Source organism: Lithobates pipiens, unplaced genomic scaffold (assembly GCF_037356315.1).
Source record: "Lithobates pipiens isolate NorthernLeopardFrog02 unplaced genomic scaffold, aLitPip1_a1.2 Scaffold_10, whole genome shotgun sequence".
NCBI classification, from domain to species: Eukaryota; Metazoa; Chordata; class Amphibia; order Anura; family Ranidae; genus Lithobates; species Lithobates pipiens.
In genome coordinates this window covers 167,737,802-167,758,755 of record NW_027507686.1, presented here as the reverse complement: position 1 = coordinate 167,758,755, position 20,954 = coordinate 167,737,802, and the positions used below count along the sequence as shown (strand labels likewise).

Genomic DNA, 20,954 nt, shown 5'->3' with positions numbered 1-20,954 from the left:
TTTATGGCATCAATAGATATCAAGGATGCATATCTTCATGTGCCAATGTTTTCCGCACACCAAAAGTATCTAAGGTTCGCGGTAGAGCGGCGCCATTTTCAATTTGTGGCTTTGCCGTTCGGGCTCGCTACGGCTCCTCGAGTCTTCACAAAGATTCTGGACCCTCTCTTGGCAAACCTAAGAGCTCAGGGTATAGCCATCATGGCTTATCTAGACGATTTGCTTCTCATAGAGAAAACAGTAGCGCTCCTGAACCACAGTGTTACCAGAACACTAGACCACCTGGAACGCCTAGGTTGGATTATAAACCTAGAAAAATCGTCCCTACAGCCTGCTACCAGGTTGGAGTACCTGGGTATGGTCATCGACACCGCTCAAGGCGGGGTGTTTCTACCAAGGCCAAAAGCCTTGGCCATTGGGGGTCTGGTGCACCTAATTCTGGGCAGAAGATCTTCCCCCATTCGGTTGTGCATGAGACTGTTAGGGAAAATGGTCGCCTCCTTCGAGGCAGTTCCATTCGCCCAGTTCCACTCAAGGCCTCTGCAAAGATGCATCCTTGCGGCGTGGAACAGGAAGCCCCAGGCCTTGGATCTTCCTATGTGTCTGTCCCCAGGGACACGCAAGAGTCTCGTTCGGTGGTTACAAACCGAGAATTTGCTGAAAGGCAAAACTTTTCTTCCTCTTCTATGGAAGATTACTACGACAGATGCCAGCCTGACAGGCTGGGGAGCAGTGTTGGAGGAGACGTGCTCGCAGGGGAAATGGTCTGTGATCGAGAAGCTATTGCCCATAAATGTCTTGGAGATCCGGGCAGTTTATATGGCTCTCATAAAGTGGTCTTACAGACTACGGGGTCTCCCTGTTCGGGTTCAGTCCGACAATGCCACAGCAGTGGCCTATATCAATCACCAGGGTGGTACCAGGAGTCTGGTTGCACAAAAAGAGGTGAATCGCATACTTGCCTGGGCAGAAAGGCATGTTCCATCCCTTTCTGCAGTCTTCATTCCAGGAGTGGAAAATTGGCAGGTGGATTTTCTGAGCCGCCAGCATTTGTGCCCAGGAGAATGGGCTCTGCACCCCGACGTGTTTCAGAACATATGTCGCAGGTGGGGTACTCCAGACGTAGATCTGTTTGCGTCCAGATTCAACAGAAAGCTGGACAAATTTGTGTCAAGGACAAGAGATGTTCTTGCTCAAGGGTCGGATGCTCTGGGATCAGTACAATCTAATGTATGCCTTCCCCCCGTGCCCGCTTCTGTCACGGTTCCTGGGAAGAATCAAGAGGGAAACAAAGTCGGTGCTTTTGGTAGCCCCGGCTTGGCCCAGGCGACCTTGGTACGCAGAGATCATGCAGTAGGCAGGCCATGGATCCTTCCTCTCCGGCCAGATCTGCTCTCACAAGGTCCAATTTACCATCCTGCTTTACAGTCTGAATTTGACGGTTTGGCTGCTGAGACCCACATTCTGAGGGATCGTGGGCTTTCGGGGGCCAGTCCTTTCTACTCTGGTCAATGCCAGAAAGCCGGCCTCCAGGCTTATTTACTACAAAATCTGGAAGGCATATGTTTCCTGGTGTGAACTCAGGGAATGGCATGCTAGAAAGTATGTCATTAGCAGGATCTTGGCCTTTCTCCAGTCAGGTCTAGAAATGAATTTGGCCGAAAGCACTATCAAGGTGCAGATTTCGGCCTTGTCAGTGTTTTTTCAGAAGCCACTTGCATCACATTCCCTGGTGCAGGCTTTCATCCAGGGGGCCATGCGGATAAGACCGCCAGTCGAACCTCCGGTATGCCCATGGGATCTGAATTTGGTTCTCTCAGCTTTGCAGGGGCAACCATTTGAACCTTTGCATCTGGCTTCATTAGTTCTTTTGACTAAAAAATTGGTTTTCTTGGTAGCCATGTCCTCGGCTAGGAGAGTGTCAGAGCTAGCAGCTCTCTCCAGCAAGGAACCATATTTAATCATTCATAAGGACCGGGTCGTAATGCGTCCCAACAGGTCCTTTCTGCGTAAGGTGGTTTCGGGATTCCATTTGAATCAAGATGTAATCCTACCATCCTTTTTTCTGGATCCACAGTCCGCAGAAGAAGAATCTGTGCACACTTTAGATGTGGTAAGGGCAATCAGTACCTATCTTCAGGCAACTGCTCAGATAAGAAAGACTGATTGCTTATTTATTTTGCCGGAAGGCCCTAGGAAGGGCCAAGCGGCATCAAAATCCACTCTCTCAAGGTGGATTAGACAGGTTGTTTCTCAGGCCTATAGTGTAAAGGGGAAGATTCCTCCTTTTCAAGTGAAAGCGCACTCAACCAGGGCTGTAGGTGCTTCTTGGGCAGTGCATCACCAGGCCTCCCTGGCTCAGATCTGTAAGGCTGCAACTTGGTCATCAGTCCACACATTCACCAGATTCTATCAGGTGGATGTCAGAGGGCAAGAGGATATCGCCTTTGGGCGCAGTGTACTGCAGGCTGCAGTTTAGATCCTCCGGTCCTTGGCTGTCTATATTTCTGATCTGTATCTCCCTCCCTTCAAACTGAGCATTGCTTTGGGACATCCCACTATGTAATGAAGCTCCTGTGTCTCGTGATGTATGATCAAGAAAATAGGATTTTTATATACAGCTTAAATGTAAAATCCTTTTCTTGAGAAGTACATCACGGGACACAGGGCTCCCGCCCCTCTTGGGTTTTACATGGTTTCTTATTGCTTTTCTACAAAACTGAGGTGCCTCCCATATGGGAGGGGTTATATAGGGGAGGAACTCTCCTTAATTGAGGGTAAACCAGTGTCCAATCACCAGAGGTGCCTATATAACCCACTATGTAATGAAGCTGCTGTGTCCCATGATGTACTTCTCAAGAAAATGATTTTACAGGTAAGCTGTATATAAAAATCCTATTTTTTCATATTGGCTAGAATAAGGGAGGGTTATAACTCCTGTCAGTTTATTTGTTTAGCCATCTGTGTCCCATTGGGTAGATTTTACTTTGCTTCCTGTCCCATAGCCAAAACATAAAGTGAGAGCAAATTCCTCCAAAGTGAGAAAATTAATTTTTGTCACCAGGTTCACCCCAGTGGAAGATTTCCCCTCTAATCCTGCTCTGATCACAACCAAAAACTTGGGGTTTTCTTGCACTTTTATTCTCAGTGAGAACAGTAAATAGGACACATTGAAAGAGGGAATTTTTCTAACAGGGACACAGATGGAAATAAAAACTTGACAGGTGTTCTAATCCCACATCACTCTATCTGAAACAGAAAAAAGTTTTGCCTATAGCTATACTTTAAGCAATCTCTACTTATCATCCAACAATATATTCTTGCACCTGATGTTTGAGATACCATAGCCTCATGCCTTTATATCCTTTGTACTTTGCAAATTCTTTTCAACTGCTGATGAGTCCTTCTATTTCTTTTTTAGGACAATCGTCTCCTTGATTTATAATGTCCTGAAGACATTTATGGAAATGAATGGGAAACTCTTTGATGAACTCACCGCATCCTATAAACTTGACAGGCAACAGTAAGTCGTGCTACAAAAACTTTATGCTTAAAGCGGCGTTCCACACAATAATGGAACTTCCGCTTTAAGGGAGGTGACCCCCTGACATGCCCCATTTGGCAGGTAATTTTTTTTGGGGGGGAGCCGGTACCCTCTTTTCAGAGGGTCCCAGCTCCCACTTCCTCCCGGTGCACCACGGCAGCAGAAGGGAGATCACCTCTCCCCCCTCCCTCTCAGTAATCATCTGGGAAACGTCACAGGTCCCAGATGATTGCGTGGACAGTCACGGCGAATGGCACAGCTCGCGCATGAACCACAGCTGGGCGCCCACAGTTACAATGCCGGTGCCGTAGAGAGGAGGGGGAGAAGAGTGGGGCTTTGTGCGCCCACATCGCAGGACTCTAGGACAGGTAAGTGTCCGATTATTAAAAGTCAGCAGCTGCAGTATTTGTAGCTGCTGATTTTTAATTTTTTTTTTTTTAACAGAACTCCGCTTTAAGCAAGGTGAAATGCTAGATTTTGGAATATTCAATATTACATACTAGCTTACAAGTAATTTAGTATCTTGACTGATGTGACCACTGGATATCACCAGATATTTTACTGAGCTTAAAGCTGAACTAAGTTGGCCCAAACAAACTATGTCCCTCACTATGATGTGAGGCCACTGGATGTGCTGTATAAACTTTACAGTATGTAGCTGAGACTATATACAGCATACCGCAATGTCCTGGGTTCAAGCCGAGACTTCCTGTCTCATACTCAGAACACATCTGCTGAGTCAGAGCATCAGCTAGCCTCCCTGATTCAGCCAATCAGAGGAAGCTTTTTATTTATTGCTAGAACACATTGCTTTCTCTTAATGGCTGAGCACCGATCATATAGACTCTATTGTGTTCTGAGTATAAGACAGGAAGGTATAAGACAGGAAGTTCTCAAACCCAGGAAAAAGCCTGAGTTCAGCTTTAAAGTGGAAGAAAAGTCTAACTATATCTATTCTTAAACCATTTCTTCCCCCCAACCTCGTCCTACCTATCCTGCCCAACCCATATAAAATAGAATCTGTATACTTACCTCACAGTTTGGTCACATCATACTGCAGCTTGGTATATGGAAATGCTCAACAACCACTCCAAATTCTGGAAGCCGTGATGTCACCCATTGGCTCCAATGGCTCAGGTGTGGTGTCGCTGTCTCCTCCTCTCCCCTGCAGCAGCCACTCACCGACACAAGGGAGCCAGAGCTGCGGGATCATGTGACGAGACCAGATTAAATATAGTTAGGTATACAGACCTTATTTTTACAGGTTAGGCAGGATAAGGAGGAGAAGGGGAGTGGACATTTTTAGGAACAGTTATAGTTGGGCTTTTATCCCACATTGAATATTGTATGCGAGGTAACCATTACCTATCTACGTGTGAATGCATGACCATAAATATGGCAGCATGTATAATCTTTAAATATTATGCCATGTAATAGCTTTCATGGAAAGGAGCTGAGTGGATCAAAGGTGCTCCAACCCAATCAAGGATGGAGAAAGTGTGATAAAAGTTAAAGACCTGTAGGGATTAGAGAAAGCAGATTGATATTCAGCTTCAAAAAGCAAAGGTAGAATACAGGCCATGTATGAACCTAAAAGGTACACTTTGTTTAAAATTTAAAATAACGCATTAAAATCAATATACTGAGAATAGCCTTCATGCACGCATTTTGTTTTTCATTTTTGCATTAGTATAGTGCAGTGGTTCCTAACCCTTAGTTAATGTTTGATTAATGTTGGCACACCCTACAAAAGTAATATCACATTTCAGGATGAAGAAGTCTAATTTCTAATTTTTTAACCACATACAGTACTACGGGTGAACAAATTTTAACTCCATACATTTTATGTAGTACTGAGTTAAGGGGGCCTGGTGACAACTCCCACTGCCCACATCTTATGTGCCAATTACACAGATTACTATAGATCTAAGCATTCTTAATGTTTGTACATGCAGGAAGTATTCATAGTTAGTTTTCTGATCAAACTGGATTCTCATTGTTTAAATTATGCTTGAATTATACATTAGATAGACAGCATTTAGAATACTAAACTTTAAACAAGACATTACAACCATCTTTGCCTTTGGCTTTTGAAGAAAAAAAACTGTAGAGGAAGTTGAGATTCTTGCAAATGCATCATAGATAGCAATTTAAATACTTTAGGTTGTGTTTTATTTAAGCTGAGTATTCCCCTTGATTTATGTATGTTAATTCTTTCCTATTAGGGAGATGAAGCGAGAAAAAGATCGCCAGGAGCTTTGGAAAAAACTAGATGAGCTGCGTCTTAAAAAGCTCAATGGTCTAGAAGAAGCTCAGATGAACCAGCTTAATTTACAGCACAGCCGAGCGAGTAAAAGTTAGGAGACCCCCCGATCACCTTCCACTATTTAACAGAAGACCACTGCAGCCAGTCCACACCCCCTCCTCCCCACATTGCACCCTTTGTTCCTTTGCTTATAATTCATAAGTACCTCCTTCAGTGGGGGAAAGCCCTAGCTCACACCGTGATGCCAGTACCATTTATAACATATGGGATTAAAACATTCCAGGGATGTCTCCTTTTCATGTTTTAGCAGTATATTTTCTTTTCCTGGGAGAGCAACACATATTGAAGCCTTGTCGGCAAACCACCTTATGCCATTCCCACTTAGTAACAGCAAAGACTTCTAGTAAAAGCCATTATGTGTCTATGCCACTTTCTATCTATTCATATTATGGATTACTATGAAAAAGGTTATCAAGACTGGTTACTACAACATCAAAGGCTTCCTGGGAAAAAAAAGAAAAGTTCTGTCACTTTCTGTCCAGTGGAAGTAGGGGCTTCTGGGAAGATCCCTGCATCTGTAACCCTTTGTGAAAGTTAAGGCTTCCGGGCAAGCCTGTCACGAATCCACTTCAGTCGTATTTTGACCATGAAAGTAAAGGCTTCTGGGAAAGCCTTCTTAATATTCAGCAATGGTCACTTTCTGTTTGTAAAAACAGAGGCTTCTGGAAAGGCCTATGTCTCCTGTCTGTCAATTTCTGTCTGTGAGAGCAGAGACTTCTGGGAAAGTCTCTCCACCAGTTACCTTTATTCCGTCAATAAGAGTCTGGGCTTCTGGGAAGCCAGTTCTGAACCACTTCTGTAACCGAAACCACCTCTGCCCCCCATCCACACACATCCCTCCTGGTTGTAGGAAACTATCAACTTTCTTACAAGCAAAAGATTTAAGAACAATGGACATGCAGAAAAACACCATGCTGGATTCATGGGAGCAAAGACTTCTAGGTAGCCTAACCTGTCCTCCACTGCCCACTGATGTTCATCCTACGAATGCTTCAGGTTGGTAAATGGGTTTGTTGACCGCGATTGAAGAGAAGCTAAAGTGTACTTTCAGAAAATTAGGAAAAATTAACTTCTTAGGGGTTCTTAGATATAAGCGGTGATAAATAATTTTACCCAACAGTTAATTGCAGTTCAGATAAAATATATTTCATTGTCTATTTGAAAGTGCCATGGTAGTTAATTAAATATAATTATTGGCTGATAATTACATTTTAAAGGCACATTGTGAAATAATTCAACAGGAAATCTATGTTTATTTCAAGGCAAATGATTGTGTTTAGTCAGTTCTGCTCCCAGTTTGCATCTGGCAAATGTTTGCATTACTCAGCGACTGCAAACAATTTTTCTGCAAGAAACCATCAATGGAATACCTTTGGACTACAAACTGAAATGAAAGATACCGTAAGGCAGTTAACAGCTGGATCGTTGTTAAAGTCTGATGTTCTAGATAATGCTCTCACAAACACCAAATGTTTTTACTTATTACTATTTTGAGAGAGCAGCGGATTCTAGTTTCCTAGCAATATATAGAAAGTACCTTAGTCAGCAGGACCTGTATTAAAATTTGGTAGATTTAGATGTTGATAGAAAACGAAAGACATAATGAAGAATTGCAACTGTCTGAAGAAACAAAGAACTAAGCCGTGAAGCTGAAGATATGCCTTTTAGTCATCCAATTAGCAGCTGCGTGCTTCCTATATTTGTAGATAAAATTCCAGTTTATCATAAGTCTGTTGTACTCTAGAACTGGGTTTTTGAAAGGTAGTTAGCAGAAACAAATGTTTAATCACAGAAGAGGGAAATGGGACATACTCTGATTTTGTTGAAGAGGATCCAAAAGCCAAAAAACTTGTCTTTCAGACCTTTCCAAAACATTACGGGATATGGTTCTATAAAAAGAGGTCTTACTTGCTCACTATGCAGAACTGCAGTACACTCAGAATTGTTCTTACTGTCATTTAAAAAGTCCTTCACACGGTATCAGAAAACAGAAAATGCTCGTAATGAGGGCAAGACCAAAAAAATTATTTTACGTAGATGACACAATCAAGCAATTCTTGAAGACAACTTATTTCAGGATTTAAATTTCATCAAAGGACTCTGGGAAAATTAAAACAACTAAAATCATGAAACAACTTGATTGTCTTGATAGACATTTTCATTAGAATCCAGTTTGGTTCCAAGTGATACCTAAAATAACTCCAAAACACTTCTACAAAGAATAAAGAAGAATATGCTGCTTTTTTAGACTGCAGCTTTCCATTGCAATACAGCAGGAGATGAAATTGTACTGCTCTTCTTTACGTATGTGTGTGTGTGGGGGGAACACTGATCCTCTTATTAACGGTATAAATTAGCCTATTCTCAAAGAGTATATATAAATATAAATATATTGTGTGCAATGTTTTCATTTTAATTTTTATTTTTTTAAACAATTATTTATGGTATTATTATTTATTTCGTATTTAATATGGTCAGCGTTGGATTTGTTTAGTTCACAGGGGGAAGGGGGAGGAGTGGGGTGAATATGATATTTAACCTGTTCACTGCTGAATTAAATGCTGGGTCTCAGAAATATGTCCTGTCTTTATGTCTAAACTTTCTGGCAACCTATATTTATACAGGCATTTAGTTATTAGGTTGTAAAAAGATGTAGGTTCACCAAGGTTGACCATTCAGTTTCTGCTATTTTGACTACAGTATGTTTTGCATGACTTTTCTTGCTAAGTAAAATGAGGGTAATTCCATGTCCGAGTGATGCTTTGTGTGAAAGTAATATGGTTTTGCTGAGGGTTTCTGATGGGGCTCCATAAAAACACTTTTGTTGAAATGTTTCTTAGTGCAAACAATTTGGGATCAAGGAGAAAATATGCTCTCATTGATATTCAAACATGTATCCTACTGCAGACCTAATGTCTAAGCCCACATACACGCGGTCGGAGATTTTGCCAACCAAATCCGTCGGATTTTGCCCGTCGGATTTAGTCCGACTGATTGTGTCCGAAACTGTCGCATACACACAGTCGGGCCAAGTTGGCGAAAAATCCGATCTTTCAGAACGTGATGACGTAATTTAGTTACGATGGGACTAGATTCAGGCTAGTAGCCAATAGCTTTGATGTAGGAATTTGATCTGAGCATGCGTGGCACTTGGTCCGATGAAAATGCTCTACACATGATCGGATTAGGTCCGTCCGGCCCAGTTGGTCGGGAAATATTTCCAATATGTTGGAAAATTGGGTTGGACGGAGATTCGGACGGAATCAGTCCGATGCATACCACACACAGTCGGATTATCCGACGACACGGTCCGATAAGACTCATTCCGACAGATTCTCCGACCGTGTGTACAAGGGCTAACTCACCTTTATTCTGTGTAATATGTTTAACCTATCCAGAGCTGTTCCTACTCACTGTACCCCTAATGGCATTAGACAGTTGCCCCAGTCTGTAATTCTGCCATTAAACATAGTCCCCAAATTTCAAACCCTGTCTGCTAAAAGTCTCAGCCTTTCCTGACAGCTAGACAGTAATTAAAAAGTGCGTGGATACAGATTTTGCATCCCTGCATTGTTTAATCAGTGTCTCTAACAACAGGAACATATGCTGAAAATTGAAATGCTTGTTCTTATGTCACACGTGGAAAGTGCCTCCTTGCATCTGCAGCCTGATAGAATATACATACTGCATATGGAAAAGCCAGCACTGGTAGTGACAATATTACTAGAAATTAAAACATTTTTTTTACAATTGTGGAGGGGACTATGCCAAGAGTTTTAAAAGTCACAGGAAAAGGGAAAAATGAAATGGTCACTTCTGGCAACAAACCAGCTTTAGCATTTATTTCTAACGTTCAATAGAAAAAAAATTATCGCTTTTTATATAATGAGTTGTTACGGGCAGCACAGACATTTCTCCTGACACTTTTACTTTTATCTCATAAAAATTTCAAATTACACACGCAGAAATGTATATTGCAAATTCTCCACTATTTTACCAAATGTGATGGATTTTATGTTAAATTGACATTCTGGGGTTGATTTCCTAAAGGCAAAGAGACTGGGTATTCTTTGCTAAATGAAATTTCACCATATATACTAAGCTCTAGGGAAAATCCCCTTGCAAAGTACAATTTCAATTGCAAATTAAACAGCCTATTTGCTATTAGTAAGTCAACCCCTTTTTGTCTAGTTGTAAGTAGCCTATTTCATCTTTCAAACTAAGAACAGATTGACATCTGTGTTTTTAGTTTCAATATTTTTTATTGAGGTAACCAGATATAATTACAAAAAAAAGTGACATTCAATCATAAACAACACCATTGGCATCAGAAACAAAATAAACCAAAATAGAGGTTTAACAGGTAGATGAACCTTACTAGTATAGGAGAAATCCTCCTACATAATTGCCAACCTAGGCGTTAATTGAACATAACAACACAAATAAATTAGGAAGCTAATGGTAATTTTATTGGGGCCTTAGAATACCCCCCCTCCCCCCCAGGGGAGTCACTACTACAATCCCCTGGGGAACCATCACAAACTGGAAGTAACCTGCTAGAAATTCCAATAAGCATGTCCCAATGTAAAATTATCATAGATCAAATATCCACATATTGAGAAAGTAGAAAGGAAGAGAAGGTAATGTGAGACCTAAAAGAAGCAAAAGAAAAGAAGCGCACAGCTTAGGGAGGAATCAAGCACCAGAGTTCATTGGAGAGTATGAATCAACACTATGGTTCACATGGGCTGATGTACAGTATGTAAACACTCCACGGTTCTCAAACTGCCTCAAATGTATTAGAGGTGGCCATAAGGCTGCTGGCCATCTTCTCCTGGTCCATTATCCAAAAAATTTTTCATTGTGCTGCAGCATATGACACCATCAGTTGCATGCTTGGGCTAAGATCATCTTAGTGCACAGCAGTATAAAAGGAATGAGTTTCTGAAGGCACTTAGAGCATCTGACCGGCTTGCTATTCAGCAAGGCTATCCCAGGAGTTTTAGGCACTGGGCAGCAAACTAAAAATTTGTGTAAGAGTAAGCCCACATGGCCACAACTTTTAAGACATCTAAGTTTTTCAGTGGCAAGGAATCAGCTGAGTGTAGGAACATATAATCTTCCCAAAATCTTTAGTTTTCATTAGCTCCTGACCAAAAGTCTAAAAAAAGAGAACTAAGCTGCAACATTCCGAAATTATGTTTTTGGGTTTAGTATGGCCCTAAACTTACTAGCACCCAATTCTAAGACTTTTCTATCTACCCTGTGAAAGAAAAGATGCTTATACTTACGTATTCTGAAGCCGTTCCGGTCCAGTCGCATGATGTCTCCAGCGTTGGCTTCAGTAAAGAAATCGCCAGCAGTGGCTGCAAATACCTGTTCAGTGACATCATTTATAAGCTACACCTCCTCTACACTGAAGCTGGAGTTGGGACGCAAATGAGGGTGGGAGTAGGTTTAGCCATAGTTAGATTATGACTTAATTTCCACTTTACATTTTAAAGCTGCCCAGAATCATAATTTTCATATAATATTATATTGAAATATGACTGGGTAGCCTTATAAAATAGGAGAATAACACTGGAAGTTTATTTTGTTTATGAGAAATTAAAATGTAGCCCATAGCAAATAATCAGATTTGTTTCATGTTTCTTACTTGACCATGGAAAAACTAGATGTAGCTATTAAAAGCTATTAAGTCCCCTTAAACCTGTGTGAGCAGTGGATTTACTAAAGGCAAATAGACTGTGCACTCTGCGAGTGCAGTTGCTCTAGAGCTTAGTAAATGAGATGAGGTTTCACTTTGCAAAGAATACCCAATTAAATGCAAGAAAAATGAAAAAAAATAAAAAAACATTCAGCAGAGCCTACCCTCCTTTACTAATCTCTATTTGTCTTTAGTAAATCCACCCATGTCTCTCTATCTGTCCACACTCTCACTGATTGTGCAGCAGTTTGTCTTCTGGGGAGGGATGAGCCTTTTTCTAGCTACACTTTTCTGGGGCAACATCCACCTGACTCCCATGAGTCCTACAGCTGAATGAACAAATGCATCTTGCTTTCTGGTGTATTCCACTTACAATTGAGATCAGTTGGAGAAACTTCTGAGATCATTCATAGTTCATTAGCAGATGTGTTTAACCTGCAATCTGCAGTTGACCTTCTTCTAACATGAATAAAAACCTGCTGATACACTAAAACTGACCCTTTCAGCATCAGTGAAAAGTGAGTATACCTTCCCCTGTACAAGATTTAACAAAATGTAATTTCATATTGGATCTAGGAATCAGATTCAGATTTAGAATACTTTTTTAATCCCCCAAAAAATTATTAAGATACAATCATACTCAACGAAGAACAAAACAAAAGCACAAGAATAAACAAAACTACAAAATACAATAAAAAACAAAATATAAGTCACCACTAACATCAAATTAACCACTTGCTGACCGGGCCATAGCCAAAAGACGGCTACAGTGCGGTCAGGTTTTTCTGGGAGGGTGTCTATGGACGTCCTCCCAGAATCTTGCTCTTATGCACCCCCTGTAGCACGCTTCCGCAAACATCCATGACCGCAGGGGCCGGAAGACCTGGCACATCACGGATCACAGTAAACGGCTACTGTTAGCGGCAGTTTACCACGTGAACGCTCCATCTAATGACGGAGCGATCACTTGTAAACAAACCAGCATCATGTCATGGCGCCGGTTCCTCCGTCCCCTCTCTGTACAGTGCGGGGAGAGAGATTGCAGCAGCACTGTGGGCTGGATGTGTAGAGCCCACAGCGCTGCTCTGTGACAATACTCTGCAGTACTCTGCCCATACTGTGCACTACTCTGCCAATACTCTGCAACACTGTGCAATACTCTGCCAATACTCTGCAACACTGTGTAATACTCTGCCAATACTCTGCAACACTGCAATACTCTGAAATACTCTGCCACTACTCGCCAATACTCACCAATACTCTGCCAATACTCTGCAATAAATATAATATATGCAATAACATAAATTGAAATAAAACAAATTAAATACTGTGCTGTAATAAACATGCCATCATATTAAAACACAATATTGTATAAATTGCACCATTGAACAAACAGCAGAAAAAAAACGAATTACAAAAGTGTAAATATTGCACCACTTCCCCTAAATATAGTGCATCTGGACATTTTTCCACATTTTATTATGTTACAGCCTTATTCCAAAATGGATTAAATTGATTATTTTCCTCAAATGTATAAAAGCAATACCCCATAATGACAATAGGGTTGATTTACTAAAACTGGAGCGTGCAAAATCAGGCCCACTTCTGCATAGAAACCAATCAGCTTCTAACTTTAGATTTTGCACGCTCCAACTTTAGTAAATCATCCACAATGTCTCCTAAAAGAATAGAGGTGGCTCTGGCAATTCCTACAAAGCATCTCAGTGTTCTTACTCCAGTCCAGTTTATTATCTATTTGTATCCCCAGATACCAATAAACCTACAAATACACCCACTCCTGGGACGGAGACAGGAGTCACTGATGTCTTCCTCCTTCTCAAGTTCATACCCAGCTGTCTTAGTCACAATTAGGTACAGATGATTATCCTTACACCATATGACACATTTCTCCACCACAGTCCTATATTTAGTCTCTTCCCAATCTCTGATATAGTACATCCCACTTCTGCAGAGTTATCAGAAAACTTTGGAAGATGTCAAGACCCCGAAGTCAGTTGTATAGACAGTGAAGAGAAAGGGAGAGAGAACTGTCCCCTGTGGAACACCAAAAAATACATGGTGGGCCAATAGTAAGCATACAATTGTAGGGATCTGCTGCCTTTTACTGTCTGAATTTGTAAATCCCTGTAAACATATTAAGTGCAATATGTACTTTCTGTCCCCGGGTTGCTAGCTTTGAAACCCTAGAAGAAGGAAGTGGAGAGACGAGGAAGGTCTCAGCCACATGTCCCTTTCATGCTGGCAAACCCTAAGAGAGAAGGGGCTATTACAGAAGTATTCCTATGATCTGAGTTTCAGTGTAATAGTTCAAGGGACACACCACAGTTCCTGCTGGTGGTAAGCTCTATTCCAGGCTGGTTGGACAACAGTTGGAGCATCTCACCATGTCCGCACATCTTCATCTTGTCTTCAGGACTTCAACACAAAGACAGATGCCGCATCATCCTCAGGGGCCCCTCTAAGTAGACTTTGCTGCAACATTCATCTGGAGATATCTCTATTTTTAACTACAGTATATATACAGGGGTATATGTGCAAAATTCCACCAGGACTCCTATCGGGCCCTTTGCTGATAATACCTGCACATACATTGGATGTTTGTAATGTTATTAATCTCTTCCTATATAAAGCTTGTATTGTTTATATATTGTCATGCAGCTATATGCTTACAGTTTATGTCCTATGCTGATTGCAGTAGTTCTTCTGCTATCACTTACTTTGATTAGATTACTGGTATAGTATTAACCCCGAAGAAGCTGCTGAATAAGATGGGTCCTCTGTTTTTTTTACCTTGACCTTCACAAGGATCTCAGCTTTCTCTGACACACTAGGATGAGCTTAGAAGCAAGTAATACAGTAAAGCACAGCAAATAATTCCTATCACCCAATAATAGTGCTACATCAAAAGTAGGCACCAAACCAGTTATCAATAGTAATCTTAACCACTTAACGACCGCCCACCCGCTCACAATGTACTACGGTAGCCTGTCAGCAGGTCAATGACTTACAGCCAGGACCTGCTGATCAGCTGTGTACATTACAGCCCACAGCTCTGTGTTGACATTCAACACAGAGCTCTGTACACTGGGAACAATGTCTGTGTTTCTTTGCAGGAATGAGAAACTTGATATCAGTTAGTAAAAGCAGCACACTGTACACACATTACACATATGCACTTATTTAATGACTGAGTAGCCTTATAAAATAGGAGAATAACACTGGAAGTTTATTTTGTTTATGAGAAATTAAAATGTAGCCCATAGCAAATAATCAGATTTGTTTCATGTTTCTTATTTGACCATGGAAAAACTAGATGTAGCTATTAAAGGGTAAGTCCCCTTAAACCTGTGTGAGCATTTTGCTTCAAATGTGTAGAAACAGAACGAAACTCTGGATAGCCGCACTCCGGATTGTGTAAAAATTAGATGCCTTTATTTCTTCAAAATGCAAGTGCAAAACTTCATTGAACAAAACGTCACAGAAAAAAGGGAACAAAAAAGGATTTTTGAATAAAATAGCTAACGCGTTTCACGCTAAAAAAAACTTTTTTGTAGCGTGAAACGCGTTAGCTATTTTATTCAAAAATCCTTTTTTGTTCGCTTTTTGCTGTGACGTTTTGTTCAATTAAGTTTTGCACTTGCATTTTGAAGAAATAAAGGCATCTAATTTTTACACAATCCGGAGTGCGGCTATCCAGAGTTTCGTTCTGTTTCTACACATTTGGCTTATGCAATCAGCCTGCACCTGGAACCCCATTTGGAGAGCTAGTAGCCTGTCAGTGGTTTTGATTTGGAGCGGTGAAATCTTTGTTTGTTTTGTCGACATTTTGCTTCAAAGTTAGAGCTTTAAGGACTCTATGGGGTGGATTTACTAAAGGCAAACAGACTGTGCACTCTGCGAGTGCAGTTGCTCTAGAGCTTAGTAAATGAGATGAAGCTTCACTTCGCAAAGAATACCCAATTAAATGCAAGAAAAATGAAAAAAAAAAAAAAAAAACATTCAGCAGAGCCTACCCTCCTTTACTAATCTCTATTTGTCTTTAGTAAATCCACCCACGTCTCTCTGTCTGTCCACACTCTCACTGATTGTGCAGCAGTTTGTCTTCTGGGGAGGGATGAGCCTTTTTCTAGCTACACTTTTCTGGTGCAACATCCACCTGACTCCCATGAGTCCTACAGCTGAATGAACAAACGCATCTTGCTTTCTGGTGTATACTACTTGCAATTGAGATCAGTCGGAGAAACTTCTGAGATCATTCATAGTTCATTAACAGATGTGTTTAACCTACTACGGGAGCCTGTCAGCAGGTCAATGACTTAAGCCAGGACCTGCTGATCAGCTGTGTACATTACAGCCCACAGCTCTGTGTTGACATTCAACACAGAGCTCTGTACACTGGGAACAATGTCTGTGTTTCTTTGTAGGAATGAGAAACTTGATATCAGTTAGTAAAAGCAGCACACTGTACACACATTACACATAGGCACTTATTTAACCCCTTGATCACTCTAGATGTTAACCCCTTCACAGACAGTGTCATTCGTACAGTGATAGTGCATAGCATTATCACTGTATTAAGGTCACTAGTGATGTCAGTGGCAGTTGGTCAGTTCCCCCCGGCATCAGATTCCCGCCTGCACCCATTATAAGTCATTAATTGCCACCATTACATACATATACACCATAGTTTGTACACATTATAACTTTATAAGCCAATCAATACAGTGGAACCTTGGTTACTTTTTAAAAAAAATCCTGACTTGGTTTGCGAGTGTTGTCTCGCAAAACAAGTAGGATTCAAGCCAATGGGGTGTGCAGTACCGCTTTGGACAGAGGTGTGGGGGCGGTGGTGACACTTGGAACGGTTTGGAGCCGTTCGGAAATACTCATAAACACTTGGAAATACTCCGCTCCAGAGTGTTTCCTAGCCTTTCCGAGGGTTTCCAAGTTCAGCCGAGCTGTCCCCAAGTATTTCTGAGGCTCTCTGGCACCCCACCTCTGGCCACATGCGGTATTGCATGCAATAGAAGTCAATGTGGAATGAATTATCTTTGTTTCCATTGACTTCTATGGGGAAACTTGCTTTGATATGCGATTGCTTTAGATTACAAGCATTAGCCTGGAAGGGATTATGCTCGTAATCCAAGGTTCCACTGTATATACTTGTTGGGACTTTTTTCATCAAAAACATGAAGCAAAATACATATTGGCCAACATTTATGAAGAATGTTTTTTTTTTTTATTATTGGAAATGTTTTATAGCAGAATGTAAAAAATATATAATTTTTTAATATTTTCAGTATTTTTTCATTTATATCGCAAAAAATTAAAAACCCAGTGGCAATCAAATATCATTAAAGGAAAGCTCTATTTGTGTAAAAAAAAAAAAAAAAAAATTACTTTGGGTACAATGTTGCATGACTGCACAACCACCAGTTAAAGTAGCACAATGCTGAAAAGCAAAAAAATTGCCTGTTCAATAAAGTAGATACAATCTTCTGAAGCTGACGTGGTTAATGTATTATCACCCAGTAAAGTTAATAACCGACTAAAAACAAATACATAACGCCCGGGTCAGCATAAACAGTAGCAGCACCACCTGAAGTGCAACAATGAGCAGCAATACTGTAAATCCTGATCTAACAAATTGCTGAGACTATGCTGCCAGTGTGCACTAATAGTGACTATGCTAGGCCTAAACTGTCCGGGTAGTCACTGTCCATAGAAATTATAGAAATGGAAGAAAGGAAAAAAGGGGATTTACAGGATGATTTTACAGGAGGGGCAGTCCTTTATGTTCTTCTGCCGGCCATTGTTGGGGCCCTTAAAGAAATGTTGGTGCACTTAACAACAGTTTTAGTAAAACAGCATACAGTATAAGTGTGATAAAGATGCAGTAAAGATGCATACTAAATGTTCTGCCTCCAGTAACTAACTCCCTACTAGCAATGTGAACAATGGGCAGTGAGCCTTCTCCCCAGTCCCTGTGGTGCATCTGTGAACTCACCACAGAATGGTTCCAGTGATTAGTGGTGTACAATAGAGGGTAAAATGATGCTCTATTCTCCATGTAGCAGCAGTGCAGATGTGATTGCTGTGGTCTGTGCTGCGCTGCCCCGGGTATCTCCACCCCCCAGGTCTCAGTCTTTGACTATGGGCTCTTGCCTTGTTGATGATCTGTGAGCACCAGGACTGATGTGCACATCTCAGCTCCAGCACTGCAAAGAGGAAGAGGTTTCCAGTGCAGTCTGGAAAAAGCTATTCTGCCACTTCCCTTCCTCCTCTATGTATTATGGGAACTGTATTATCATAGTTGCCAACTGTCCCGAATTTCCCGGGACATTCCCGGGATTAGGACATTTGTCCCAAATTATTTTTGATCTCAGAAAATGTCCCGGGAAATTCGGTTTGCCCCGGGAAATTGAATTTCCGTTTTTTTTGACAGTGTCTCCGCCGCCCACCATTTTTAACACCCCTGCGATCCGATTCCAGTGCAGGGTAAAAAAAAAAGTCCCTGCGAAACGCTGCGCTGGCAGGGCGTCAAAAAGTCCTGCAAGCAGCTTCTTTGCAGCCCTGCCAGTGCAGCACCTCAGTGTGAAAGCACTCAGGCTTTAAAATTGGGATTGAGAATGAGGCTTCTTTCAGGCGCCTTACAGGCTCTTTTTTTAACGCTAAAGCACCTGAAAAACGCCCCAGTGTGAAAGGGGTCTAAGTATTTATACCTTAATCCTCTGCCCCTAGACTAAATGAGCATTTAACCCATGCCCTGTGGGGGGCCCTACTGCAAGAGTGGATTTTTTTATTTTCCTGGGATTTAAACCTTTATTATGTTTTATTTTTCACAGTACAGTACCGATCGGGTCATTTTTGTCTCATAGGTGTGTAGCACTAACCCCTGAAGGAGCTTCTGAATTTTTCTGGGCTTACTGATTACCGTATATACTCGAGTATAGGCCGACCCGAATATAAGCCGAGGCCCCCAATTTACCCCCAAAAAACTGGGAAACTTATTGACTCGTGTATAAGCCAAGGGTGAGACATGCCTGTCCATCCCTGTGTGTCCGTCCATCCCTGTGTGTCCGTCCATCCCTGTGTGTGTCCGTCCATCCATCCCTGTGTGTGTGTCCATCCATCCCTGTGTGTGTGTCCATCCATGCCTGTGTGTGTGTCCATCCATGCCTGTGTGTGTGTCCATCCATCCCTGTGTGTGTGTCCATCCATCCCTGTGTGTGTGTCCATCCATCCCTGTGTGTGTGTCCATCCATCTCTGTGTGTGTGTCCATCCATCCCTGTGTGTGTGTGTCCATCCATCCCTGTGTGTGTGTGTCCATCCATCCCTGTGTGTGTGTCCATCCATGCCTGTGTGTGTGCCCATCCATCCCTGTGTGTGTGTCCGTGCAGCCTTGTGTGTCCAGCCTACCTGTGTCCCGAGCCTCCGTCCCGTCCCGAGCCTCCGTCCCATCCCGAGCCTCCGTCCTTCTGCCATGCCAGGATCGCCGCTCTTCGTCGGCGCCTCGGCGGCCATTCCACTGTTCAAAAGCCGCGCCTCCGTCTGTGATAGGCGGAACACTCAATTTCCCAGCAGTCTATGTTCCGCCTATCACGGACATCCTCTCATCCTCGTCCGTAGTATGAGGATGAGCGGATGTCCGTGATAGGCGGACCACTGACTGCTGGGAAATAGAGTGTTCCGCCTATCACAGACGGAGGCGCGGCTTTTGAATAGTAGAATGGCCGCCGTCTGTCTGCTCGACGCGCTGATCGGGCAGGCAGACGGCGATGACTCGAGTATAAGCCGAGGGGGGCACTTTCAGCCTCAAAAAAGAGGCTGAAAATCTCGGCTTATACTCGAGTATATACGGTACCTCCTCCAGCTCGTACTCGTTGTCCTTGTCTAGGGGTTCCCAGGGTTGATAACCCAGTAACTGTAGAGACCGACACTTGAATTCCTTGTCAGGATTTTTATTTTGCATAAAATAGTTGAACAAACTCAGTCTCTAAGTTGGGAATAGAGGGTATCAGGGTAGAGTTTAGCTCAGGTGCTTGGAACTGCTGACTTCAATAAAAGTCTCTCTCTATGTTCACAATCCAGGGAACAGCCGCTCGCAACTGGACTCTTTAACTGTTGGATAAATCCTTAAGTTTTGGGTTTAGCAGCCAACAGGTAATTCTAGCTTTTCAAAGTCTCTCACGCAGACTTGGTTGGAAACTTGGAACTTAGTTACAACTGGTCCCCTGGTCACGTGCAGAGTTGCTGGGCCTCTCCAAAACCCAAAACGGCACGGAACACCTTAGAATCCTCCTTCCAGTTACTGTGCCTCAAACTAGCCAGTTCTGAGGCTAGGAAACGGATGGATTCGCACCCCAGGCCATGAGAGCCCCTGGGGGCTGGTCAGGAGGACCAGAACCACGGAGTCAGCAACAACTTCTGTACCGGAACCCCGAAGCACGTGACTTCGGCACCTTAAGTACCCTTTCCCGGATTACGCAGTGAGACAAACGCACCCACTGATTGATTCCGAGACAGAGGTTGGTACCCAATTCGTCCAACCAGACTGTGTTCTATAGTCTCCCACAGGTGTACAACCCCACCTATGACCAGGCAGAACTTCTATACAGCCCAGCCAAACTGATGCCAAAGTACAATTTAGCACAATTAGTCCCAAAACTCTTTACAGTTTTAGGCAAAAACTAAATTTAAACATATAGCGCGTACTCGTAAGGCTTCATGCACACGAGACGCAGATGCAAACTCTGCTGGACACATGTTTTTAAAAGCGGAAACCGGCGTTTAGAAACGCGTGTTTTGCCGCGATTTTTACCGCGATTTAGCGCCGTTTTACCGTGTTTTACCGCGTTTGCGTCTAGAAGCGTTTAGTTAAGCTAACATCATAGACCCTCCCCAGCTCAAAAAACAGTATTATTAACTATTTCAGCAATTTGGTGAGACCAGAGTGAGTAGCAGCAGCTGTGAGAGCTGCAGTGTACTTGTATTTAGCGTGTCACTTGCCACGGCACCTGCCACAAGTTGCAGATTGTCCACTTGCCACGTGACTTGCCACATCACCTGCCACGTCACTTGCCACGTCACCTGCCACAAGTTGTGGGTTGTTCACCTGCCACGTCACCTGCCACAAGTTGTGGATTGTCCACTTGCCACGTGACTTGCCACATCACCTGCTACGTCACTTGCCACGTCACCTGCCACAAGTTGTGGATTGTCCACTTGTCACATCACTTGCCACGTCACCTGCCACAATTTGGGGATTGTCCACATCACCTGCCACGTCACTTGCCACATCAGCTGCCACAAGTTGTGGATTGTCCACTTGCCACGTCACCAGCCACATCACCTG

General features: G+C 42.5%; 1 protein-coding gene across 4 annotated transcripts in view; it reads left to right on the top strand.

The window, feature by feature from the left end:
• The window catches only part of PPP2R5B (protein phosphatase 2 regulatory subunit B'beta), a 173,626-nt gene extending 165,009 nt beyond the window's left edge, over positions 1-8,617 (top strand). For all 4 annotated transcript variants that reach the window (XM_077459509.1, XM_077459493.1, XM_077459500.1 and 1 more), the window contains exons 13-14: positions 3,422-3,523; positions 5,770-8,617. In XM_077459509.1, coding sequence (XP_077315635.1) covers positions 3,422-3,523; positions 5,770-5,905 — 238 coding nt within the window. In that variant the 3' untranslated portion in view covers positions 5,906-8,617. The remainder of the gene's footprint in view (positions 1-3,421; positions 3,524-5,769) is intronic.
• The last annotated feature ends 12,337 nt before the right edge of the window (positions 8,618-20,954 follow it).